This window comes from Mirounga angustirostris, unplaced genomic scaffold (genome assembly GCF_029215605.1).
Source record: "Mirounga angustirostris isolate CCGP_5_RB_7025 unplaced genomic scaffold, mMirAng1.0.hap1 SCAF_7, whole genome shotgun sequence".
NCBI classification, from domain to species: Eukaryota; Metazoa; Chordata; class Mammalia; order Carnivora; family Phocidae; genus Mirounga; species Mirounga angustirostris.
The window spans coordinates 80,571,715-80,596,287 of NW_026991715.1; the positions used below are offsets into that span (position 1 = coordinate 80,571,715).

Genomic DNA, 24,573 nt, shown 5'->3' on the forward strand with positions numbered 1-24,573 from the left:
GTGCCGGCTGGGACTGGGAGGAGGCGTTACGACTCCTCCTCTCCTCCCCAGCCGCAACTCCCCCGCCCCCGCCAACTACTTCAGCCTCTTAAAGCCCTTCTCTCGCCCGCGCGCCCTTGCTCGGGGTGTCGGGCTGGGCGCAGCAGGCGGGCCCAGCGCCGACGGGCGGCGCCTCCGCAGCTAGAGGGAGGAGGGCGGGAAGGCGGGCGGGGGAGGAGGAGGAGGAGGCGGGGCCTACGCCGGGCGGCAGCTAGCGCCGAGCGCGGTGGGAGAGGAGAGGGTACCCGGCTGGCTCGCCTGGCGGCCTCTGCCCGGATCTCGGCGCCGCAGCCCTGCGCCTCTCCCGCCCTTGTCTCCGGCTCCGCGGCCCAGTTACAGCGGAGGTGGCGGAGCCGTGGGCCACCGGTAGGTTGCACGGGGACGGCGGTTCCGCCTGCAACCTTTTGTGCTGCAGAAAAAGGTGGTGGTGATGGGCGGGTGGGTTGGGGGGTGCCCCAGTCACCGAGCCCCGGTGCCAGCCCCAGTCGCGGCACCGCCCCTTCCTCCCTGCCTCGTGTCGGGGCCGGGCGCGCGGTGTCCGCGCGGTGCTGGGGAGCCCTGGGCGGGCGGGCCTCCGGGATGGGCGGCGGGTCGGCCCCGGGGGCCCCGGGCCTCGGCGGGCTGGTCCTCGGGCGCCCGGGCAGGAGGCTGGGGTCTGGTGAACTGGGTGGGGCCCTTGCGGGGTGCGGGGAGCCCGCGGCTGCTTGGCACAGGGGTGGGGCCGGAGACGCCGTGAGTGTGCAGCGCGTGTGAGTGTGCGGGGGCGTGCGCCCCCGTGTGCGCGCGGCGTGCGCTCGCCGGGGAGGTGCGGGGACTCGGCGAGCCGGAGCGCCTCTCCGCGGTGCGGCCGTGCGGAAGTCAGGGCGCGTTGGCGCGCACGCTAGTTCCTCCGCCGGCGTGCCCGCACCGCGGGGCAGCCGGCCTCGGGGCCCCATTGAGAAGTAGCTCTTTACCGGGCTGGCGGCGGCTCTGGCCGCGCGCCCCGGCCGCGCGCTGGGTGCGACTGCCCCGGCCAGATAGCGCCTGGGGGCGAACCCTGACGGCCTTATCTCGTCGGCCCTCCTCGCCCGAGCTGCAGTCCGGGGGCTGAGGCCGCCCTCGAGCCCGCAGCCCGCGCCCGCTGCGCTTCTGCTGGTGCGGCGAGGGCGGACGGACCGGCGGTGCCCGGGGGCGCGCGTGTAGATTGGGGTCGGGTGCTGGCCAGAAGCGAAAGCGGCAGATTTGTCGTTGGGCATCTCCGCCCTCTCCCCACCTGTCGCGGGTGGACTTTGGGGCGGGTGGTAAGCAGAGGAAAGGGGTTTCCAGGCGGGCGGCAGCCAGACGTTGAGCAGGCGGCCCCATTGTGAAGCTGCCAAACTCTCTCTAGTGGTGGAATCTGCATATCTGCCAGCGAGGCGATGGGAACATGAAGGGAATGATGGCCCCGTCCTTTTCCCCTTGCAAATGTTCCACATCCTTAGGGTCTTCCTGCTTCTCCGCCCACATCAGTTTGTACCCGGGTGGGTTAGTGGTCTGTGTCGAGCCAAGATGCTGAGGGGGTATGCGTATGGTTGTAGTGAACAGGTAAAACCGGGGCTGGGAACTTTCTAATCACTTGAGCAAGAATGGAGGCAGTAGCATTTTACTGCATGCTCGCTACTCCTAGCCGAGAGAGCAATTCTTGCACAACATTTCTGACGTTAGGAGAACTCTTTATTTTACATTGTTTTTCTCAGATGAGCCACCCTACAATTTAGAGTTGTTAGTTGTTAGAGGAAGTTGCACACTAAGGGAGATAGAAGTGATCTCTTCCGAAAGTTTATTTTTTCAGTGATTTCAAAATACAGTATTGGTTATTACTGCAGAAGCGTTTGGTACTTTATTAATTCAAGACCAAGATTTATGCTTACACAATTATGTTTAATGAATGTTTCACAGATTTCAGTGTTTCTGTGATGTAGCTATGTATGCATTATAAACTCAATAAAATGACCAGGATGAGATAGTAGGATTGATGAGCCCGTAGACCTTTTGATTTGATAGGAACGGTGTATACAATATGCTTCTGTCAACATTTTAGTAAATTGCAAGTGAGACTGTTTAATAGTGACTATTCTAGGACATAAGATATATGCGGTATTTATTGACCTTGCATAATAGCGAATTTGTTTACTTTGTATAATTTTGTATCCTTTGGAGAGCTCTTGTACACCCTTAAAAGTATTTAGTGTGATAGGAGTAACAAAACTTTACATACAGAGTTGAAATTTCCTTTGCTGTTGCTGATTTATTTATATCCTCTGGGGAAAAAAAAATCAGCTCTTTTCCTTCAGGGAGAACTCTCGATTCATCACCAGCCTATCAAAATAAGTTCCTGGATTTAAGCTTTCTTGTGAAAGGTTAGCTAATTCCACCGTATGCACCTGTCCCATTTCGGTTATGCTTTCCTAAGAGGCAAATTTCTTGTAAAGACTGCTTGTAGATCTGCAGTTCCAGTTAGTCAGTCATATTTGTAGTGAAAGCAATTTTTTTTTCTAAAAGTAGAAGAGTGACTTTACATAATAGTGAGACAATGTTGGTAATCTAGCTTTAATTTCTACTAACAGAAATAGAGGGAAAATGCATGCTGCACTTTCAGGGGGTTGCTATTAAAAGAACTGATACTAGGAAGAGAAACACATTTTTTTGTCTTACTGAACTGATTATGGGTTGTCTTACCCCCTTGGTGAGGTTTGTGAGATCAAGGATGGTTTCAGAAATGTCACACACAAACTCTTCTTAAAAATTATTGATGGTTTAGTTTTTATGAGTTACAAATGGAAAAGTGAGATTGGAGTAATCCCTACGAGGGGCACGTAGGGTAGGTACAGCTAAGCATTTTGTTCTTATTGTGTGTGTTGTACTAGCAGTTAAACCATTTTATTTCTGCTCCGTGTTCTATTACTTGAGAGATGTTTTGGTCCTTATCTTTTTTGTTTTTAGAGTAATCTTTGAGACTAGTGGTTGCAAAATATTTTCATTAATCTGAATGCAGCTTTTAAAAATCTGCTTTTTAAAATTATTGATCTCTCCCCAAATAGCTACTCTGAGAAATACTGCCTGTTTCCTTTTTTTTTTTCTTTGTGTTTTGGGATCTAGAATTAGAACCCATAACTTCCACCATTTTTCTTTGCCTAAAATGTATCTTGTTTTCCATAGTATACTCTTTAATGATTAGTGGGCTTTATTTACCAAAATTCACAAGGGCTATTTGCTGGCCTTCATATTTATAACCATATGATTTGGAAGTGATAGATTTTAATTTTTTTCTTTAAAAAAACAAAACAAAACTCTTTTAAAGTAGGCTTCACGGTGGAGCCCAACACAGGGCTTGAACCCACAACCCTGAGATCAGTACCTCAGCCGAAATTAAGAGACAGACCCTTAATTGACTGAGCCATCCAGGCGCCCCTGATTTTTTTTATTTTTAATTTTTTTTCTTCCAAATTTTTATTTAAATTCTAGTTAGTTAACATATAGTGTAATATTGGTTTCAGGAGTAGAATTTAGTAATTAATCACTTACATATAACACCCAGTGCTCATCATAACCAGTGTCTTCCTCAATACCCATCACCCATCTAGCCCATCCCCCACCCCCTCCCTCTGTCAACCCTAGTTTGTTCTCTGTCTGTTAATTTTTTTTCTTATTGCTATTTTGTTAGTAGATCTGTGCTGAAGTCTGATACATACGGCTTTTTTATACATAGGGATTTTGTGTGGGCCTGAACATTTCGTGTGGAGCTTTCTGTATTTGGGGGAAAAAAACACTCCCTTCTCTGGGTTCCCAGTACCATTCAGGTTTACTGTTCTATGCATTAGATTTCCATGTCTGTCTGTCTTTCCTTCTCGCCTGGTCTCCGGCTTCACTTTTTGTATTTGCCCCAGTGCCTGTACAATGCTGGGATATAATAAGACTCAAGAAATATTGTTGAAGGACAGAAGGAGTAAATGAATAATTGAGTGGCTGAGTGGATACAACCAAAGAAATACTCCTCGGATCTGTATGGGAAGCCACTGTGCAAGCAGAAGGGTCTTTTTTCCTTCCTCCCCTCCCCACCCCCAGTCTTTTAATTCATTGCCTTTTCATTGTTAAATATTACTTTTGAGTAGGATAACAATGTAATTTCCAAACCGGGACACTTTGGAGAGATAAAGGGGGTGCTATAAATAATTATGCCGCATTACTGGCTGTGAACTGAGACATGTGGCCACCCTACTTTTGCAGGACATTCTTCTTTATTTACCTGTTTTGATATCTATCACCATGCCTGAGATATTTGACACGCTTCCTGGTTAATGTTTGCAAACTTTCCTATTTGCAGTAGCTTCATTTGCAGTCAAACATTGGGTGTCTTTTGCTTAGTCACTCATGGCTTCCCTATCCCGAGGCCTGCGGGAAGACCTTGGCCATGCTGACTTTTTCCTATTTTCATTGCTTCCAGGATAATGTCACGGGGTTTTCTGTTCGTTTCAGCTGTTTGTAGCTGGAAGCATTATGTATTCTAGCCTCTGCTCTTTTTACCTCAGTCTGTTTTTCTACACGGCATTTAGTCCATCTTGTAAGCATTTCACATGAGTTCTTTTCCTTCTTGCTGACCGTCTTTGAGAGGAGATCCGTTGATACCTTGCCAAGCCTTCATGGCAAAAACATTGGCCAGAATCAGCTGCAAGTGTTAAAGATTTATAGATTTTTAAAATATTCTAAAAATGCTATTTCTGAACATTTTTTTAAAAAGATTTTACTTATTTATTTGACAGAGAGAGACACAGCGAGAGAGGGAACACAAGCAGGGGGAGTGGGAGAGGGAGAAGCAGGCTTCCCGCTGAGCAGGGAGCCCGAGATGCAGGGCTTGATCCAAGGACCGTGGGATCATGACCTGAGCCAAAGGCAGACGCTTAATGACTGAGCCACCCAGGTGCCCCTAAAAATGCTATTTCAATCTAAAACTTTATTCTAGATTTGAAAGCAGCGGAACCTTAAAGTGATTGTCTACTCTTGCCCTGGAGCCGAAGTGGAAATTTAGGAAATGCTCGGTACTTTCATAGTAAACAAAATATATTAACTCATCATCCCTATTCTCCCAGTGTCTGTGGGCTTTGGAGTCAGACTTGTAGGGGTTCAGATTCTTGTTCTGACTCTCAAATAGTTATTACTTGATCGAATACTTTAAAATGGGGGTAATATTTTCCCCATGGAGTAGCTATAAAATGTTTGTAGCTTTTGGCATAGAGAAGGTGTTCAAAAATACTGGTTTCTTTTTATTAAAAATCCAGTTCTTTGGGAACTTTCATATTAAAATCTTAATTGTTTCTAGCAGGACATGGGGTAAAGCCCATACTGTAATTTTTCTTCTTCTTCTTCTTCTCTCTCTCTTTTTTTTTTTTTTTTAAGCAAGATTCCTTTATAGGCAATCTCTTCAAGAAGATATATTCTTATACTACTCTCTGGTCTCGTTCTTTTAATTCTTCCTTTTTTTCAACATCTTTATCCTCTTCCTCTTAGCCTCTGTGCACAGATAGCAGGTGGTGACACACACGACAGTAAGCAGAGTCAGAAATGACTAAAAACTGAGACAGGGAATGGAGCTGCTGCACCTTGGTTTTGCCTGGGTGGCTCCCTTGGACTCTATGTTTGTGTTCTATTTTTGGCTTGGCACTGCTGAAATAGGGATAATCAGTTACTACACTTTGTTTACTATGAAATTACCGACCATTTTCTAGACTTCCACATCAGCTCCTGGGCAAGAACTGGATAATTACTTTAAGGCTCTCTGTTTTCAAATCCAGAATGAAGTTTGGGGTTGATTTTTCTTTTGCTCTTGAAAAAAATGTTGGAAAACCTATTTTTTCAATGCATTCAAAAGTTTGAAAAGAAGCTCGTATCACCAAATACGTAATACACATTACATGATAGCTTGAATGAGATTTTACAGTGTTTTCTAAAACTAGTTTTTATTTAGAATTAAAACACATCCAGATTTTTCTAACGTTCCTGCTCCTGGGTTTTCTAAATTTCTAAAAGTCTAAATGAAATGTATCTCACTCCATGATAGAGGTAGCCCTGAAAAATGAAGTGGAAATCTCTCTCTCTATTTGGCATCCAACCATATAACCAGCTAGTTATTGGTTGACAACGTTTCTGTCCTCCCTTATAATTTATGATTTTCAAGTGTCTTTTATGCTTCTAGGAGAAAGGGTCCATGATGTAGACTGGCTTCGTACATGACTCTGGTATGTGCTTTAACATCCTCGCATTTTCAAGTTGGAAATAACACTAGAACTAGCTAAAACCACCTCCTTCTAATCATTTCACAAGTGAGGCAATAAAGCTTTAAAATAAAGTGCCTCCCCACACATTTGAAATAGAATTCCATTTACAGAAATTAATTTACATTTTTCAGGAACATGGTTATTGTGTAAAAAGCTGTCCATCCGGGCTTATGACTGAACAGAGGCCACATGTATATAAAGCAAAGCCAGTGGGCTTCGGAGTCAGACAAACCGGGGTTCAAGTTCCCGCCTGACTCTCAAATAGCATTGCTTGATGGAATACTTTCCAAGGGAGGTGATACCTCCTCGTGGAGTAGTGGTTAAGATGAAGTGATAGAAATGGCGCGTAGCTTTGGCGTACAGAAGGTGCTCAAAAATATGAGTTTCTTCTTAAATTTCCCTTCCCCACTAAAAATCCGTTTACTTGAATAGGAAATCAACTTAAACTTTATAACAATAGTATTGGGGACATTTTGAGGGGTGGTTATAGTAAATAAAAAACGTATTGTCGGGCAAGAGCTTTTGCTGCGTTACAGTTCACTCTATGTAAAAACCAGAGGCTTCCCTGGTGGAGGAGAACCGAGTCTTCCTTCTGTAGTGTCTCGGTTCCCCGGTCTGGACCCAGTGTGTGGCCGAAGCAGCGAAGGGGAGCATCGCGTGTCTGTTTCCTAAATCTGTGGAAGTTCCAAAGGCCGATACCCATGGGAGCTTCTCAGGATGACAGACCGGTCGTGGTGCAGTCAGTCCTTCCGGGTTCTGAAGTTCAAGAGGCAGATCCCTTTAACTCAGTAACTATCCATTTCCTTTGGATGGAACTCTTCAGCAGTGGTAAGGAAAGTAGTAAAGTGACAGAGTCCTTGCCTTCTCCCTTGCTGTTCGCACTGGCCGTGAGGGCGTGTTTTCTCTGTAGCCTCTCTTGGGCGCCCTGTGCACCTGTGTTGGTGAGAGGAATCCACTCAGCTCACTTGAGGCTCCCTGGCCCCCGGTTAAGCACAGCCACAGAAACCCAACCACCAAAGAAATCTTTACAGGTGGACGGGACTTTGGGAGTTTCCTTGACTTCAAGAAATTAACCTAATTAACAAGGAAGGTAGGAGATAAAGATAGATTCTCACACATTACCTCCCCAGGTAAGGGGAAGACCTAGAGGAGATGCTTGAAACCTTAAGCAATGTGATAACTCTAAAGAAGTGTTGTTCTCTTAAAAAAAAACAAAACAAAACAAAACAAAACGTTTTCCAAGGCCTTTCCAGTCATATGCCGCAGAGCAGTCTTATGAAGGATTTTTATTGTTGCTATTTTATGGCTAAGATGAGTAGACACCAAAAATTAATTGCACAATAATAACATCACACATCTCTAAAGGGCTTTACAATGCGCAGAACACGTTCCCCTGCCTCATCTCATTTGATCCACATAACAACTGTATGAGGGAGGAGGAATGATATGGTCCTCATTTTAAATATTGCTCTTCATGCATAGTCAGGAGTCAGAGTTCTTAGCAAGGCCATAGCTAGGACCTGTTCTTTTGATCCTGGCCTCATCATTATTTTTTTCATAGAATATTGTGAATCTCTTGAGTACATGAAGAAGACTAGGTTGGTGGAACCAACATTTAAACCCCCAAATTTGTGTGTCTCTTTATTTAGTCCAGTTAGCTGCTCTTAATCTCGAGGTAGAATTTCAGCAGCAGAATACAGAGGAACAAACATGACAAAATGTTTGAAGTTTAATTTAGCTGAACAAAGTCAAATTGCTTTAATTAAATGACTTAATATTATATCCTCTATAACTTGTACCTGATGTTAGTACCTCCTGCTAGTTTCATCCTGTGTTGCAGTTAGAATTGTTAAAATTGCTTTATAAGTTGTGTTACTTGTTAAATTAAAGGTTTATTTTTATATTCCATGTTTAGTATCTGGCGTAGAGCAGAAAAAATATTATGCCTGTGTTCCCTTGGGACTCATTGGACATTGTACAGTGACATCTTCTGGGATTTAGTCTGGTGAGTTATATTTTGCTTTTTCTCTGTGTTAACCCGTTGTATGAACATAATATCATCATGTGTTTTAAGGACTACATAAACAGATGAATGTGGAATGTCGAAATATTATTGCAAACATGTATACTACAGTAATGAAATTTTTAATGATGGGAACTGAAATTATTGTTGCAGATTGCTAACATTATTATCTTGAAGTGTTTGCCTTACTGATTTGAGTGGGGTTTTTCCTTATTCCTGTGAGATAAAGGACGTTTTAAGGAATAATATTTCAGGATAGAGTAGTTAGGAGGTAGTTGCTCTAATTTCAGGGAAATTTTAGTAAAACATTAATCCCTAGAGATTGGCAAAATAATTTGCACAAAGTTCTAGTTGTATGTTTTCATCCATAAAGAATGGCCAACAGGTGACTGAAAGGAGCATCAGTTTCACTTGGTTATATAGCAGTTCACTTTTATTACCCCGTGAATTTAAACTTGTTAAAATGATGCAGTGCTGTTGTCTTTTCCTTGTCTTTTTTCAGTGTGTCATCTGTTGTATCTATGCTAACACAGTTATTCATGTGACTCCATGTGTTTGAAGGTGAAAAAAATTTCATAATTATCTTGTAGCTTTTTAGCATTTGAAAAAGTACATTAGTGTGACTTCTTGCTTTGGTATCTCATTCTACTTGAGCAGTGTCTTTGTAAGTCCTTGCTTTGAATTTGGGTGGTCAGAATCCTTGGGGGGAAAATCCTTGGGAAAAAAAATTCTGGAAAAACTTCTGGTTTCATAATAAGTGATCTCCAAATTAGCAGTCAGCAGCAGAATAATTCAAATGAATGATGGGGAAAACCAGGTACTTCTGTTTCATTAGGTAGATACAGCGTACCAGATTTATGACAATGCATTTTAAAACATTGAGAAAATGGAAACATTACTAAGTTTTCAGTTTTGAGGAAAAAAGCAAGACGTTTGAAAGCTCTAAGTACAAAATACTTGTAGAGGATATTGAGTAAGAAATAATACGGCTGAGTCAGTAACTCATCTAATTTAAATAAAGCACAAAACTAGGAGCAGTGAGTGGAAGTTACAGGAATGTGTGTGCGCGTCTGTGTGTATCTTTCTCTTCAGATGCATATGTGTATATGTGGGTGTGTATACATAATTATGTATGTAATACAGGGACAGTCTATATATGTAAATACAGGGACAGTCTAGCACAGCTACAAAGGTGAAATGAACCAACTAGAGAGGTAGTGAGTTACCTGTCATTGGAGGTGTTCAAACATAGACTGAACAACCATTAGGATTCCTTCATGATTCTGAGATTAGACAATTTGAAGAATTTTAAAATTAGGAGGATGGTCAAAAACTTGGAAGTATGTGACAGGCTTCTTTTATTTTAATTTAATTTTATTTTTTTATTTTTAAAGTCAGACTTCAAATTGAAGTGTAATTTGTATATAGTAAAAATCACCCTTTTGTACAGTTTGATGAGTTTTGACAAATGTATTCAGCTGTGGAATGCCCATTACAGTCAACATATAGACCATTTTAGTCACCCCCCAAGATTCCCTGTGCCCCTTTGTAGTTTTGTCCCCTCCTCCCAACCCTGACCTTTTGCAGTCCTTGATTGATTACTGTCCCATTAGTTTTCCAGAATGTCCTATAAATAGAATCACACATATGTAGCATTTTCTATCTGCTGCTTTTTTCTTGTAATCCTAGTTTGCTCCTTTCTGTTGCTGGATGGTATTCCATTGTATGGATGGAGCCCGGTTTCTTTCTCCATTTCCCTGTTGATGGACATTTACGGATTGTTTCCAGGTTTTGGTGATTATGAATAAAACTGTTTCAAACATTCATGTTCAGGTCTTTGTGTGAACATACATTTTCATTTTTCCTAGGTAAATACCTTCCAGTAGGGTAGGTGGGTTGTTTAATAAACATTTATTTAACCGTGTAAGTAATTGCCCAACTGTTTTCCAAAGGGCTTTACCTGGCACGCTTCAAAGAAGCTAAAGTAACTGTAGCCAAGTGTGTGCAGAGGAAGGGGCCTGATTCTCATTCAGCACAGATTTATTTTTATTTTATATCCAGTTTTAACAAATCTGATTAGCACATACTTTTTAAGCCCACAGTGGATCAGAAACAGTAAGTTAAAAGGTGTTAGGGATACGTTGTTAGCAATCTGAAGCAGCCAAAAATGTATCCACTGATGGGACAGTAATCACTGATCTAAAACAAAACGAAACAGAAAAAAAAGCAGGGACTCAGAGGAGTACAATTCTTTTATCTGATAAGTTCTGTCTGACAAGTTCCCAGACATGTCTGCAGAGTAGAATCTCCTGGAGATCTTTTGAAAATTTCAGAGCCCAGGCTGTGCCCCAGATGACTTAAACCACAGACCTGGGGGGGCGCCTGGGTGGCTCAGTTGGTTAAGCGACTGCCTTCGGCTCAGGTCATGATCCTGGGGTCCCGGGATCGAGTCCCACATCGGGCTCCCTGCTCAGCAGGGAGCCTGCTTCTCCCTCTGACCCTCCTTCCTCTCATGCTCTCTGTCTCTCATTCTCTCTCTCTCAAATAAATAAATAAAATCTTAAAAACAAAAAAAACACAGACCTGGGTAGAGCACAGGCCTCCATAGGTTTTGAAGCTCCTTGGATGCTGCTCGCTGGTATACAAGTTGAGGAGCCGTGTGCCCCAAGCACAGCATGATGAGGTTGCGGGCGTCCGGAAACCCGGCACTGCCTGCCCCGCCCTGGGCAAGCCCCTGCCTTCATGGCTTCAGTGCCCTCTTCTTCATAATCAGAAGCTCTGCAGAGGTGAAATCCAAGATGATGCTGGCATTGAAACTAGATGGTTCTAGATATTACTAGACTGACAGTAGTCAAGCTTGGGAGACTCCATTTGCCAAGAGCCGGCTTTATTCCAAATGGATCATTTCTTGAAAAGGATTTTGTTCACATGGTGACATTTTTGTTCTGTATATTTAGACAGTTATATATGTTTTCTCTTAAATGGAATTGCTGTGTGTTACTAAAAACGGTACAAGCATATGGAACAATTTTTTTGATTACTGATGGTGACTTTTTTTTTTTCGATAAGCCTGATTAAAAAAAATATTCCCAGAATGCAGTCCTTCTTAAAAAGAATTCTTTGTAAGGCAGTTGTGAAACTTCTCAGCTATTTTCAGAGCTGGTCTGAAGAGCTGAGGCACCTCAGTCATATCTTTTAAATGCCCCTTGTGCCAAATGCTTGGGAGGTTTGACCTCTTGGGGAGTGTTCAGAACTGAGCAGATTTTACCCAGGTGACGGTCTTTTGAGTGCGCTCATCTCGGTGTACCAGGGTCCCCTACACGTGTGTTGTAGTTTGGACCTGTTGGCCTTAGTTCCAGCCAGAATTCATAATTGCATGCCATACCCCATGTTTTTAAAATATACGCTCTGTACATTTTTCTAGCAGATATTGAGGTGTTCCCTTGTCTGTAGTCTTCTTGAGTTTTGAATCCTCCCATATTTCAAAGAAGTATGGTGGCCCCTATGAACACTGTCAGGTCTTTCATGTTTTGTAAGTTTATGTCAGTACCTTTGTTACAGATTAGATTGTGAAGGAATTTGATAGTGAAGACCCTTAGGTGCCATTACAAAGAATTATATATGTTCCTGGAACTTGTTTAGGAAACTCGGTTTTAAAAGTATTAGTCAACTACAAGTTGACTTTTCTATTCTCTTCTGTATTTTTTGTTCTAGACTCTTCTATCAACAGAAATGTTGCTGCTTCTGTTATTATAATAACAATACTTCTTCTGTTTTCTGTTTCCGGTTTTTATTTTTGCTTTCAACTACATATGAAAAACATTAGTGGAACCAATAAGGATGTCGTTGCTTTGTGATTTCTAGCGTTTAGCAGTGCAGAAGTTAGCATCGTGCCTAGTTTCCCGGTTCATGTTTATTCTTATTGATGCGGTGGGAGTGGGTGCCTGTTGCACATACCTGCGGTATTTGTAAGAGTTCTTTGTAATCTTTTATCTTGGCATTTATGAGGCACGGTTTATTTCAGGATAGGAAACAAAATGCTTTGTCACGAATGGTTTGTTAAGAATAATAAACCTATAGGGCACCTGGGTGGCCCAGTCGTTAAGCGTCTGCCTTCGGCTCGGGTCATGATCCCAGGGTCCTGGGATCGAGCCCCGCATTGGGCTCCCTGCTGGGCGGGAAGCCTGCTTCTCCCTCTCCCACTCCCCCTGCTTGTGTTCCCGCTCTCCCTCTCTTTCTGTCAAATAAATAAATAAAATCTTAAAAAAAAAAAAAAAGAATAATAAACCTATAAGCAGATTTTTCATGGTAAAATATAAAGAATATTCTGCCAGGCACAGGCCATCTCCAGTTGTAGTCATGGTAGCCATGTTTCCTGGTCAGTGCTTTTATTTATTTATTATTTATTTATTTTTTTAGAGAGCGAGTGAGTGGGGTTGGGGGGCTGTTGAGGGCAGAGGGGGAGAGAATCTTAAAGCAGATGCCATGCCCAGCATGGAGCCCGACACGGGGCTCGATCCCACAACCCTGAGATCATGACCTTAGCCAAAATCAAGAGTCACTTAACTGACTGAGCCACCCATGCGTCCCTGGAGCTAGAGCTTTTAGTAAGAAATTTTGGCGTGTGAGATACTGTACCTCCATCTCTAGTGTCACTGTTTTCTTTTTTGCTAGAATTGCAGAATTAGAAAGTAGCTTGACTTCTTCAGATATGTTCCTATACTACTTCTGCTCATTGAAGAGGTCGCCTGGGGAAGTTGATCCTGTCACTGCTCCCAGAGTTTTGCTCCAGTATTAAATCCAGTCAGGAAATTCTCAGGAATTTAATAGCAGAAGAAGTTTGCTTTTGGTCACATTGAAGAGTGGAGGACATACTGCTCAGTCAGCATTCCACCTAGCTAAAAACAAAATATTGGCCAGTCTGTGTTCTCTTTTCTGAAAGGCGGCCGCCACCTAGCTTTCTCGGTGGTGCACACTATCAGGTGCTCTTTAGAAGGGCAATATAGAAGTAAAGAGTTTTAAAAAAATCTAAGCAGTTTGTAAGAGTCAGGTTGTTGCACCCTTGACGTTCCTACACGAATATCGAGATCTGAAGATGTTCTCATACATTTGACACTGAAGAAACCAATTGAAACCGTCTCACAGAGCTGTTAGTTTGGAGACTGTCTTACTGTTTGGAGCAGAAGGACTGATGTTTTTGTAGCTAAAACATGCAAGCAGTTTTCCAGAATTTACAGTTGTTTATCAGAAGTGCAGTAGGTTGTAGCTACATATGTAGTATTTAAGACAAGCGTTTTTATGGGCGCCTGGGTGGCTCAGTTGTTAGGTGTCTGCCTTTGGCTCAGGTCATGATCCTGGGGTCCTGGGATCGAGCCCCGCATCAGGCTCCCTGCTCTGCGGGGAGCCTGCTTCTCCCTCTCCCACTCCCCCTGCTTGTGTTCCCTCTCTCGCTGTGTCTCTCTCTGTCAAATAAATAAATACAATCTTTAAAAAAAAAAAAAAAAAGACAAGCGTTTTTATGTTCCAGTACCGTGAGACTGTAATTCAGAAATTGGACGTAGAGTGTTGACCTTAATTCCTAGGCCATATACTTGCTGGAGTGTATTGGAAGTGCTTGTTTGCTTAACTTGCTGGTTCAGTGGTGTCTTCGAACAGGGGGTGTGTTGTTTACCGCCGCAAAATATGGTAGGTTTCTTAACAGCAGGCCGCTCGGTTGGAATTTCCAGAGCTCTTAGACCACATTGGTTTCTTTTGTTTGACAATCAAGGTGAAATCATCGTCTGTCAGGTAGATGCCTGAAGATCCTGTTAGGTAGTTTTGGCCAACCCACATGCTGGTTTTTATGGTGTTATGGCTGCTGGAAACTGAAGCCATGGTGGTTACTCATCTCTTAGTATTGTCCTCGTAGCTGTTTCATGTCCCATCCAGTTGTGACGTTTATAGATCACTTCACTCACTGTCTTCGGTTTTCTCATTTTCTAAGTGCTTATTTTCTAGATAATAGATACTTTCTGCCTTTTTCTTTTTTTTTTTTAAAGATTTTATTTATTTATTTGAGAGAGAGAGAATGAGAGACAGAGAGCATGAGAGGAAGGAGGGTCAGAGGGAGAAGCAGACTCCCTGCCGAGCAGGGAGCCCGATGCGGGACTCGATCCCGGGACTCCAGGATCATGACCTGAACCGAAGGCAGTCGCTCAACCAACTGAGCCACCCAGGCGCCCACTTTCTGCCTTTTTCTCTCAAACCTTTGCATCCTGACATCCTTCATCCTCCGCCTCTAGAGATTCTGAGAATTCCTGATGGTCTGCCTTGATGCAGCAGAAGGGGCTTAGGATAGGAGCAAACTGCTGAGGGTCCTGTTGACCACAGAAGCCTGTGCCTGCTCTTCTTTATTGTGATTTTGTACGCTCTTCCCTCGCTTAGCAATTTTTATCCCTCGGAGGCACAGAAGATGACTTTCAGCCTAGCCTCTGTTTGAATTATTACCCAAATCCGAATGGGTGGAGTGTGCATGCATGGATTTGGGCAAGTTGATAATGCACCAAATGAGAACACAGGAAGGTGGCTGGTGGTGGTCTGTGGACTGTCATGGATTCCCAGATTGGGAAGAGACCTAGACCAGCGTGTCACCCAATGTGGACTGAGTGCTTGAGTGTCATCACCTGGGTCATTCTTGTGTGGGGTACCCATCTGTGTGTGTGCTCTGTTTCCTCCACAGCCCTGGTTATTTGAGCCTCACTGATCCCCCTCTCCTTGTCTTTCAGAATGGACTATCAGACACACACTTGCTGCCGTAGCTGCCTGTCAGGTTAGGTAGGTTGGAGGCCTTGGATCCTTCCTCTTGTGCTCCTTCTGGGGATCTAGAATTAGTGAGAAAGGAAGTATTAGATTAGTGTGTCATTTGGGTTAGAGGAAACATTTATTTATCAGCATAAGATTTGACGAAGCTTGGGCCCTCTAAAGTTTATTAGATAAGAAATCTTCAGGTTTCCGTATGCTTATCAGAGTAGCTGAGAGTCCCCCACTATTCCTGTCCTCTTAACAGAGAAATAAATCACACAATCAAATATAAATTTATTTTTACATTGATAATATAGAATAAAGTCAGTTACCTTAAATCTGGAAGGTTTGAGGGGCTACAGTATTTTGATTAAATTAAATTTGGACCTACATAGACTGAGATTTAGAGCAAGAAATAAGTAAAGCTCTGTGGATCCCTTTGGCATTTGCTCTATCTCAGGACTCAATGTTAGTTTTCAGTTGTGCTCTAGATGTGAACTGTAGTGAGGACAAGGTGGTATCTGGGGACTTCTTCATAATCTTGGTTTATTTCCTAATGAAGGAAAGTATAGCATGCAAGTGAGGGAAATAAGGGTCTTTTTTTTTTTTTTTAAGCTTTAGAATTGCTTGGATTTTAAATGAATACCCAAACTTTGGGAAATGCTTCAACCAGGAAAAGGTTATTTGTTTTACAAGAGGATTTATAAGAATCATTTAATATAAGTCTTTTCTAATAAATTTTTCATCTTAAAATTAGTTACTATTTGACATCATTTTGGTTAGCTACCTGAGGTACTTAAAATTGTGTTTTCTACTCCTCACTAATGATCAAGTAGAAATCGTTTCTCTGAAATGACACTGTCACTCACTTTCCCTTAGTATTTTTTTATTTTCCAAAATTTGACTTATCTGCAGCTTCCTAGAAACTTGGCCATTTTTTGTGGTACTTCTTGTCAGTGGGGTTTTCCAAACTATGTAATGTCATCATCGTGATGAATGATATCAGCATTCATTGAGAATTGTTTTGCCATTTATTAAACTATTCAGAAGTGCAGTGTCTTAGGTATTGCAAAATAAAATAACTTGGAAATCAATGGCATATTTTCTGATTAAATAGTCAAAGTGCATCTAATATTTTATACGTGTTCAATATTAAAAATGACCTGATTTATTGGATTTAGAGTTTATTTTTAAACTACGAAATGGTTTGCTGTAAATAATTCACTGGGGACATGGGAGGAAGAACACTTGCAACATTTGGGGAACTTTCCCTTAAGACTGACTCCTCCGTACCTTAAAAACATTTTTTTAGGTCTGTATTGGAACCTTTGCAGAAATCGACCCATTTTCATCTTTCATTATATGCCCCTTAAATGCAATTGAAAAAAAAAATGTAGGTGTGAAGAGCCGAGCGCTTATTTTAAATTAGATGATGGAAAATGTAAAGATGTAAATTTTCAAGCTGGGTGTCTCTGGTGGATTCTTGTGGCACCGTGTAGGATATTTTTATTTGCCTCATGTTGAGATCTGTATTTGATTTGCGTACTATCACATCAAGGAATAAAGTTCGTGTGATGGAACAGAGTGCCTCATTTAGAGAAGTACTGTTTTCTGTTTCCCTCTCCATCTGAACCTTTTAGTCATTCTCCAGACTTTAGTTTAACCTGCCTTCGAGTTCATGAAGGTAGAGAAGTCGTAGTCATTTTAATGCCTGCTCTGGAATGCTCTGTAGACACAGATAAACGTCTGGCCGGTGGACAGTGGCTGTTTCTCAGGCCGGTGTTATTTCATGCTCCCTGAGCCGTCTCAACTGCTGCAGCTTGGCCCACGGTTCTGTGCACGATGCCGTTACAATCTGAGTCTGTTTACTTTCAGGAGTGTGCCGCCTGGTGCCTAAAATGGAAGTCGATGTTAACGGAGAGTCCAGAAGTACCCTGGCCACGCTGCCCTTGCCTGTGGCCGAGGCGAGCTCCCCAGGCAAGGCAGAAGCAGAGAAGCCCCGCTGCTCCAGCACGCCGTGCTCGCCCATGCGCCGGACTGTGTCGGGCTACCAGATTCTCCACATGGACTCTAACTATTTGGTTGGCTTCACAACTGGTGAGGAACTCCTGAAGTTAGCCCAGAAGTGCACGGGAGGTGAAGAGAGTAAGGGAGAAGCTGTGCCTTCCTTGCGCTCCAAGCAGCTGGACGCAGGACTTGCGCGTTCCTCCCGTTTGTATAAAACCAGAAGTCGGTACTACCAGCCATACGAGATCCCGGCTGTCAATGGCAGGAGGCGAAGGCGGATGCCCAGCTCAGGAGACAAGTGCACTAAATCTTTACCCTACGAACCTTACAAGGCCCTCCATGGGCCTCTGCCTCTTTGTCTTCTTAAAGGTAAGAGGGCTCACTCCAAATCTCTGGACTACCTCAATCTAGATAAAATGAACATCAAGGAGCCAGCTGACACAGAAGTGCTCCAGTACCAGCTTCAACACCTCACCCTCAGAGGGGACCGTGTGTTTGCCAGGAATAATACATGAGTGACGTGCAGAGAGTGTAAACCAGTTTAGGTCAGCCTCCGCTTGGCTGGAAAAACCCACTGTCGTTCTCTGTACAGGACTCTTCACGTTATAGATGGTTATATCAGCTAAGTGTTCCTGGAACATAAAAATTGTTTGGATCAAATTTGAATACAGGAATGAAATCACAGGTACTTGGGGGGAAATCATTCTAGAGCACGCAACTGCAAAGAAAACAATGTTGGCCATTAGTTTGTATAGCTTTTTAGCTAGGAAGAAAAGGCTTTGGTACAGTAATGCCATCTTTATGATTCTGACACTCAAATTGGGAATGTTATCTGCTTGGTTGTTGCTGACTTGGTATGATTCATTAGAAATTTATATCTTTAAGTACTCAAGTACTTCTTTAATCTCTGTATTTTACTATAAAATGTATGTAAAATGATTTGTTTTATGAAATTTGGAACTTGAACAATGCTGAATTGGACCACTTTTTATTTTTAAATATTGAGTTTAAATATTTTATAACTGGTTTTGCACTGAAAAAATTAACATTTCAGATTGACAAGAGAATAATCTTTCTTCACTTGCCTCAATAATACTATTGAGCAATGGATTTTTTTATTTCCGCATGGAAAGTTATTGATCTCTATGGCTGTAAAATATTTCTTTATAGCATTATTAAAGTGTGTCTTAATACAATTAAATTTGGGATACAAAGTATTTATTTTACAATGGGTGGGGGGAAGCTTTTCCAGAAAGTTTCCAATATGACGTTTTCATAAGTTAAAAAAAGTTTCCTTAGTGCTTACTTTCTAAGTTAAAAATTCATCTGGAACTTTAAAATGGAAAGGATTCTTTTAATTGTGGATGATAGGCATAATACTGTTTGCATCTGAATGTTCTGTAAGTGAATGAAACTTTAATAGAAGGACTCATGATTTCTACTATTGAATGCTTAAACTAAGTATGAAGTGATACCATTCAGCATGGCCTCAGGTCATTCCAGTTTTAGTTCTGTGCAACTCAAGCGCTCGTTGAAATTCCAGTTTCTAGGATTAGTGTAGGAGCCTAAAGTGCTTCTGCGGTTTTAATGGGTTAATCCTGGATTACTTAACAATTTATGTCAATTGCACTGGTTTAATTTGTTGCTAAAGGAGTAACGCCCTGGCTTTAGTAACAAATACAGCTCAACTATTCTTGAATATATTTTGAGAAAAATGTATGTACCTTAACCTTTTGTAAAAGTTTCTGTTTCATTTTTTTTCTTTTTTGACTCTTGAAGGTGCAATTTATTACTGAATTGGCATCTCTGGCAGCATAGAACTGCTGATTTTAAATTTTAGTTTGGGGGCTGTGAGTTTCTTAGGTGTTTGCAGTCTTGCTTATAAAATAAGAACACCTTTTATTAATGAGTGGGTCATTCCTGGTGCAGGTAGGACTTTCCTTTAGCCAGAATGAATGGCAAACTCTCTTTAGAGCAGAATTAAGTATTAAGAAAACCCTAGGAACTCTTAATCAACATTTATTATACTTTCACTGAGGCAAACCATGTGAAAGCACCTTGGGGAGGTTGACCCATATCTTACTGAGTTGATCAGATTTCTTGGGTGGGCTGGAAATTTTCAGCTGTTGTATATTTTAAAGTAAATTGCACCTTTGTAACATATTGTATTGACGAATGATCACTAAGATTAACTCTATCTATACAGTCATTAGTTTGACAAGAAATAGAATCCTGTCAGATGCCAAAGAGTTGGGATTTTTACGTTTAATGATTAAACACCGTTATTTATTGATGATTTACCCTGTGGAACTGTATTATTTCTAACTATGAAATAAAAGGGTGATGTAAACACACATTGTTGTGTGGTGCTTTAAACAAGGTCCATCATCGACGGGGTAGTTACTATTCAGGAATTCCGCCTAAGGATTAATTTTTAGGCCCCATTTTTGTAAAAAAAAAAAAAAAATTACTTTTGGTGCTCATTTGCATTTCAGGGTAAAGGATATATTCATGGCAATGATATGTATTCAGTCCATGAGGAAACACGGCTGTGTACCTGTGAGGTCTGTCCCCTGCCCATACACCTAAGTAATTTGTTGAGCTGAATAAAAATATGTAGCTCTTTTGTTTTGCTTTTACTTAAAGACAAGTGAGCCTCAGTGGCAAAAATGAAGGGGTTGGAAGTTTGAGATACGGCATGTGGGCAATGATCTGGTTAGTAGAGAGAAATAATTTTAAGTTCAGTTTCCTAGAAAGTTTTGAAACTCTGGGTCCGTAGTTGACGAAATGTGTTTGGAGAGCTCCTTCTTTCAACCTTGCTTTCTCTGCACTCCATGATCTTGTTGTGCTCCTATAGTGGGTAGGATCCCATCAAAAAACAAGGTAAGCCCAGATCTCTTTTCGCTGGGGGGAAAAAAAAATCCCATTTTCTTCAGACTTTTGACATGGTTTCTACTTTTGAACTCCCCCCCCATTTTTATTCAATTTAATATTTCATACTGAACAGGGCACACTTGCCCAGAAGACACTTGATGCTATGCTACAGGGCCTGCCTTTCAGTAAATGGCAGCACCACATCACTTTATATATTTTTTTCTTTTTTTGCAAAAATACCGTGCTTTAGAGGCTCCGTTGATGTATAAAGTGGCAATAGGATTTCATTCTGGGTGCCAGTCTGAGGTGAGCTGCGTTTGTCTCCGACTTCTCCTTGGCTGTGTTTGCACCTTTGGTCCCAGGGCTTCTGGAGTTAGCAGTCAGGGAGGAAAAGACCGGGGGGGATGGAGTGAAATGTAAACCGGTTCAGAACTCCGAGACCTTCCAGACTCTGGCTCAGCGAAGCTCCTGTTCCAGGCTCTATTGTTCCTTATGTCATATAATGCCCATGTGTGTGTGCCTTTTTCCTTCCCTGAGGTAATTATTTAAATGATATCAATATTTGGGATTTGGGAAGCTTTTATAAGATTGTAAGTTAACTTAAAAAGGCAAACTGGCCTTTCACTAAACAAAGAATATTTCTTGAATTCTTGAGAAAAGCAACATATTTTTACTTATTTTCTCACTCTGTAACATACTTTTTTTTTTTTTTATCTTGGAAAGACTTTTTATTTCATTATAACCACTGAACACATTTTAAGGGAACTTTTTTTTTTTTAAAGATTTTATTTATTTATTTGACAGAGAGAGACACAGCGAGAGAGGGAACACAAGCAGGGGGAATGGGAGAGGGAGAAGCAGGCTTCCTGCTGAGCAGGGAGCCTGATGTGGGACTCGATCCCAGGACCCCAGGATCATGACCTGAGCCGAAGGCAGACGCTTAACGACTGAGCCACCCAGGCGCCCTTAAGGGAACTTTTGTATGACCCTGGCCTAAGTGGTTTGTTCTCAGTGGGAGAAAGGAGGAGGAGAGCTATGGAGCAGTTCATAAGTGGCATAAATGCTTTGGGAAGGTTGGGGTGGAGAGAGCAAGGATACGCGTTACCGTAATGCAGAGGGGACAGCAAGTATTAAGCAAAATTGCCTCTTTAAACAATAGAATTTGATTAGGGAAGTGCAAATTGATGAAGATTGCCTTAGAAATAAAATAAATTCGATTATAAAGCTAGAAGTGGAGATTGTCCACGCTCGATGTCCTTTGCTTTGTAATAATGCTTCTTTAGATAAGAATTATGAAATGGAGTCTTCAATCTTTTATATTACAAAAAAAAAAATTAAGGATTTTTCTGGCTGAGGGGACCACGACCAGGAACAAATCAAAAGAAGAATGGGTTTGATTTGTTATTTTGAGTTTGTCGAGCCCCTAGGACATTTTGTGCTCCTGTTGGGGGAGATTGTTGAATTTGTATTCTCACCATTGTGAAACGCCTTTTGCAAGGTTTCATCAAATGATTTCAGAGAAGTCAGAAACCAAATCTCCCAATGTTGTTACCCCTGATCTTGGGGTTGTCTTTGATGTATAGATATATGGGAGAGCACAGGATGAGGAAAGAGAGCTTTTTAAACAGAAAAATGCAGCATCTACTAGAATGAAAGCGAGTGGCTGCACTGTCCGTGGGATCCTTAAGTGATCCCGGCTGGTGTCGCTTCTGGAATGAAGAGCTTTGATGCTTTTGCTTTTGTGGAAAAGCTAGCGGCAAGAGGAGGGAACGCTGGGTCCATCATGTTGACCTTTAAGGCTGATTCACCAGGAAGAGTATTCTTCACCAAACTTTTATATAAAAGGATACATAGATGTTATATCAAACTGCACATTTGCTAAGGAAATTAATTAGAATGCATTATCAATTCATTTTTGCTTTGGGAAAAATTAAGATTTTTGTTTTAATAACCATCAAAACAGGTTTTGTCTTATTAAGTAAAATAAATTTAACTGTAACTTAAATTATTTGCCATCTTTTTAGAGTAAAGAACAGTAGCTTAGGAAAAAGATTTCAAGTAGAGGTATCACAGATTGTTGATTTTTTTTTTTTTAACTGAACTACTGTTTCTGGGTTTTGTCTTTTTTTTTTTAAAGTTATAATTAGAGATTGAGATGATGGAGGACATCAAGACCTTTTATTATTTTAAAATAAAAACAGTCATATAAACAAACAAAAAGGATACATAGAAATATACATCTGGAAGACTTTGAATCCTCTATCCCTGGTCTAATGCTTCATTTAGGAAAGGAACTTAGGCCGTAAGATACAGTTTTTGAAAAGTCCTGAAATTGAGATTTTTGGCTCAGTGATTGGAGCTAGGATGGCAAGCACTGAGCACACATGGCGCATGCTCCTCACCTGCGCATGCGGCCGCCGTCCCTAATCAATCAGAGCACAGTCTCTCTCTCAGTCCAGATGTGGTCTCATTATCTTTCTTAACCCAGCGGGATAGGTAGCTGGTGCTGAATTGATTAGAATTACGTGGGAGATAAAACCTGTTTGTTTACCACACCCTCATACCCCCTACAGTAGGTTATAACGTGAACTGAAAAATGGTCTGAGTGTTTTTGAGTAGGAGGCTGTTCTGGGTCCCGTATCCTAAGCAGAGACGGGAGGAGAATGGCCCCCAACCCCATTACCGTCACCTAGAGGGCTTCTCTTGAGTGCGTGCTGGCACTCTGGGTACAGAAGGGCTCAAGCTAGCTTTCACCTCCAAGGACGTGGCTGTTATTGGGAGAGGAGAAGGGGAAGGTAGCCTAAGATGCATGCCAAGTAAGTGTTGTGTTGAATAAATAGCAATTTAAGAAAGAGGAGCTGAAATCCTGTGGGACTGAAATCTGGGAAAGAGCTATTTTGTGCAGTAGGAGGGCCAACTTATTTTGAATATGCTCACTTTGTTGCTGATCTGTGTAGAAGGTAAAAACAAAAAAAAAAAAACAAAAAAAAACCTTCATAGTGAAGTTTGGGGAAGGTAAAAGCTTAACAGAATAATTGAATCTAAGTATCGTAGCATGGCAATAATGTTCGCTTGTTATCTGCACCTTTCTCCTTGGTTGCTGACCTGTGTTCTGGAAGAGAAGAGTTAAGGTAGATGGTAGTTAACTGAAATATTGGAATTGGGGGTCAGGGAAGATGAGAGCTATGAGGGAATAAGTAAATGGATATTTTAGTGATTTGCTTGTTCTTGCACTGCTCTTCATCCTGGAGTGGGGCGGCCTGAGGATGACAGAGGAAGGTTTGCTTTAGTTATTCAGGGTCAGAAGTATATTTAAAAGTGTGAATTCTTGACATAATTTGTATAAGAAATTGAACTATATGAGAAGTGTTTTGTGCAAGGAGTTTCCTCATCTTTTAATACAGCTAACTAGAACCCTGCATTATTTGGTAGATTTCTGTATTGTACTTTCTAATATTTATAAAGTTTGGGTTTTGTTATTCTCAATGTTTCACATACAGTTTTGGTGTCATACTCCTATAATAAATTACTAAAATTAAAAGGAAAAAATTTTTTAAGGGGTAGAGTATTTGTAGGATTGAATATTATTCTGCAGTAGGCCACATAAAGTGACTCACTGGTAGTTCAGAAAGATATTCCTTAAACATGACCAATTGACTTTTTTTTTTTTTTAGGGGAAAAGGACATACTCTATTACATTCGTTATAACATTGCCTAACTACATCCCACCCTGACATTCTTTTTTTAAGTATTTGCTGGATCAGGCCCTCCAAGCAAAAGAGATGAGGATTGTTTTTTTTCTCAGATTTTTAAAAAATCTTTCCTTGTTTTGGAGGAACACTTTGGTGCTTGCTTCGGCAGCACATATACTAAAATTGGAACGATGCTGAGGAACGCTTTGTGTAGAATAGAGATGCCAAAGAGTGAACAGTTGAAAGCCTAACTTTCCCCACCGAGCCAGGCAACTTTGTATAGAAATCACAGCAAATGCTGGAAATGACAGTGGTTCCTCATCTGTGAATAGAAGAGTTGTAAGAGCCACCTCATTTGTGTTACGCTGGATTTAGTGTGACCTCTAATGAGAGGAGGTTCCTTTGTATGTCGACAACCAGATGTAGTGATCTTAGGAGGCTACAGACAAAATGCTCAGAGAACTAGGATGGATTTATATAAAGTGTATAAAAACAAATCCTGGTTTGAAACAGAACCACCACGACCAAGCTATTATAATTTATCTGTAGGAATCAGTGCTTCTTCACATTCATGGAGTCAACCTTTAGTTACTCATTTACAAGATATTTATTGTGATATAGTCCATGCCAGGCATGGTGATAAGTCATGAGAATACAAGGCCGAGTAAGCACAGAGAGCCATAGTCAAGAACAAACACTTGCATTTTGAAGTGAGTGCTTCTAATAAACATAAATTTAAGATCTTTGGAGCATGCAGAGGAAGAAGTTCCCTGATTCCACCTTAAATGTGGAGAAAGCTTCACAGGGAAGCTCTGCTTGGGTGCGGGGGGTGAACAGGGGTTTGCCAGTTGGAAGAATGCTTGTGTGG

The 24,573-nt window shown here is 41.7% G+C and overlaps 1 protein-coding gene across 7 annotated transcripts; it reads left to right on the forward strand.

The window, feature by feature from the left end:
* The first annotated feature begins 225 nt into the window (after positions 1 to 225).
* Positions 226 to 19,493, forward strand: MACIR (macrophage immunometabolism regulator). 7 transcript variants are annotated; one of them, XM_064596442.1, is made up of 5 exons: positions 226 to 405; positions 6,248 to 6,290; positions 8,245 to 8,334; positions 15,117 to 15,165; positions 17,008 to 19,493. In XM_064596442.1, the coding sequence occupies exon 5, from the start codon at positions 17,031 to 17,033 to the stop codon at positions 17,652 to 17,654; it is 624 nt and encodes a 207-aa protein (XP_064452512.1). In that variant the 5' UTR covers positions 226 to 405; positions 6,248 to 6,290; positions 8,245 to 8,334; positions 15,117 to 15,165; positions 17,008 to 17,030; the 3' UTR covers positions 17,655 to 19,493. The 7 variants fall into 7 exon arrangements, with proteins under 7 accessions (XP_064452512.1, XP_064452516.1, XP_064452517.1 ...); XM_064596446.1 differs by lacking the exon at positions 6,248 to 6,290; XM_064596441.1 differs by lacking the exon at positions 15,117 to 15,165 and having other exon boundaries at positions 227 to 405.
* Positions 19,494 to 24,573: the final 5,080 nt, after the last annotated feature.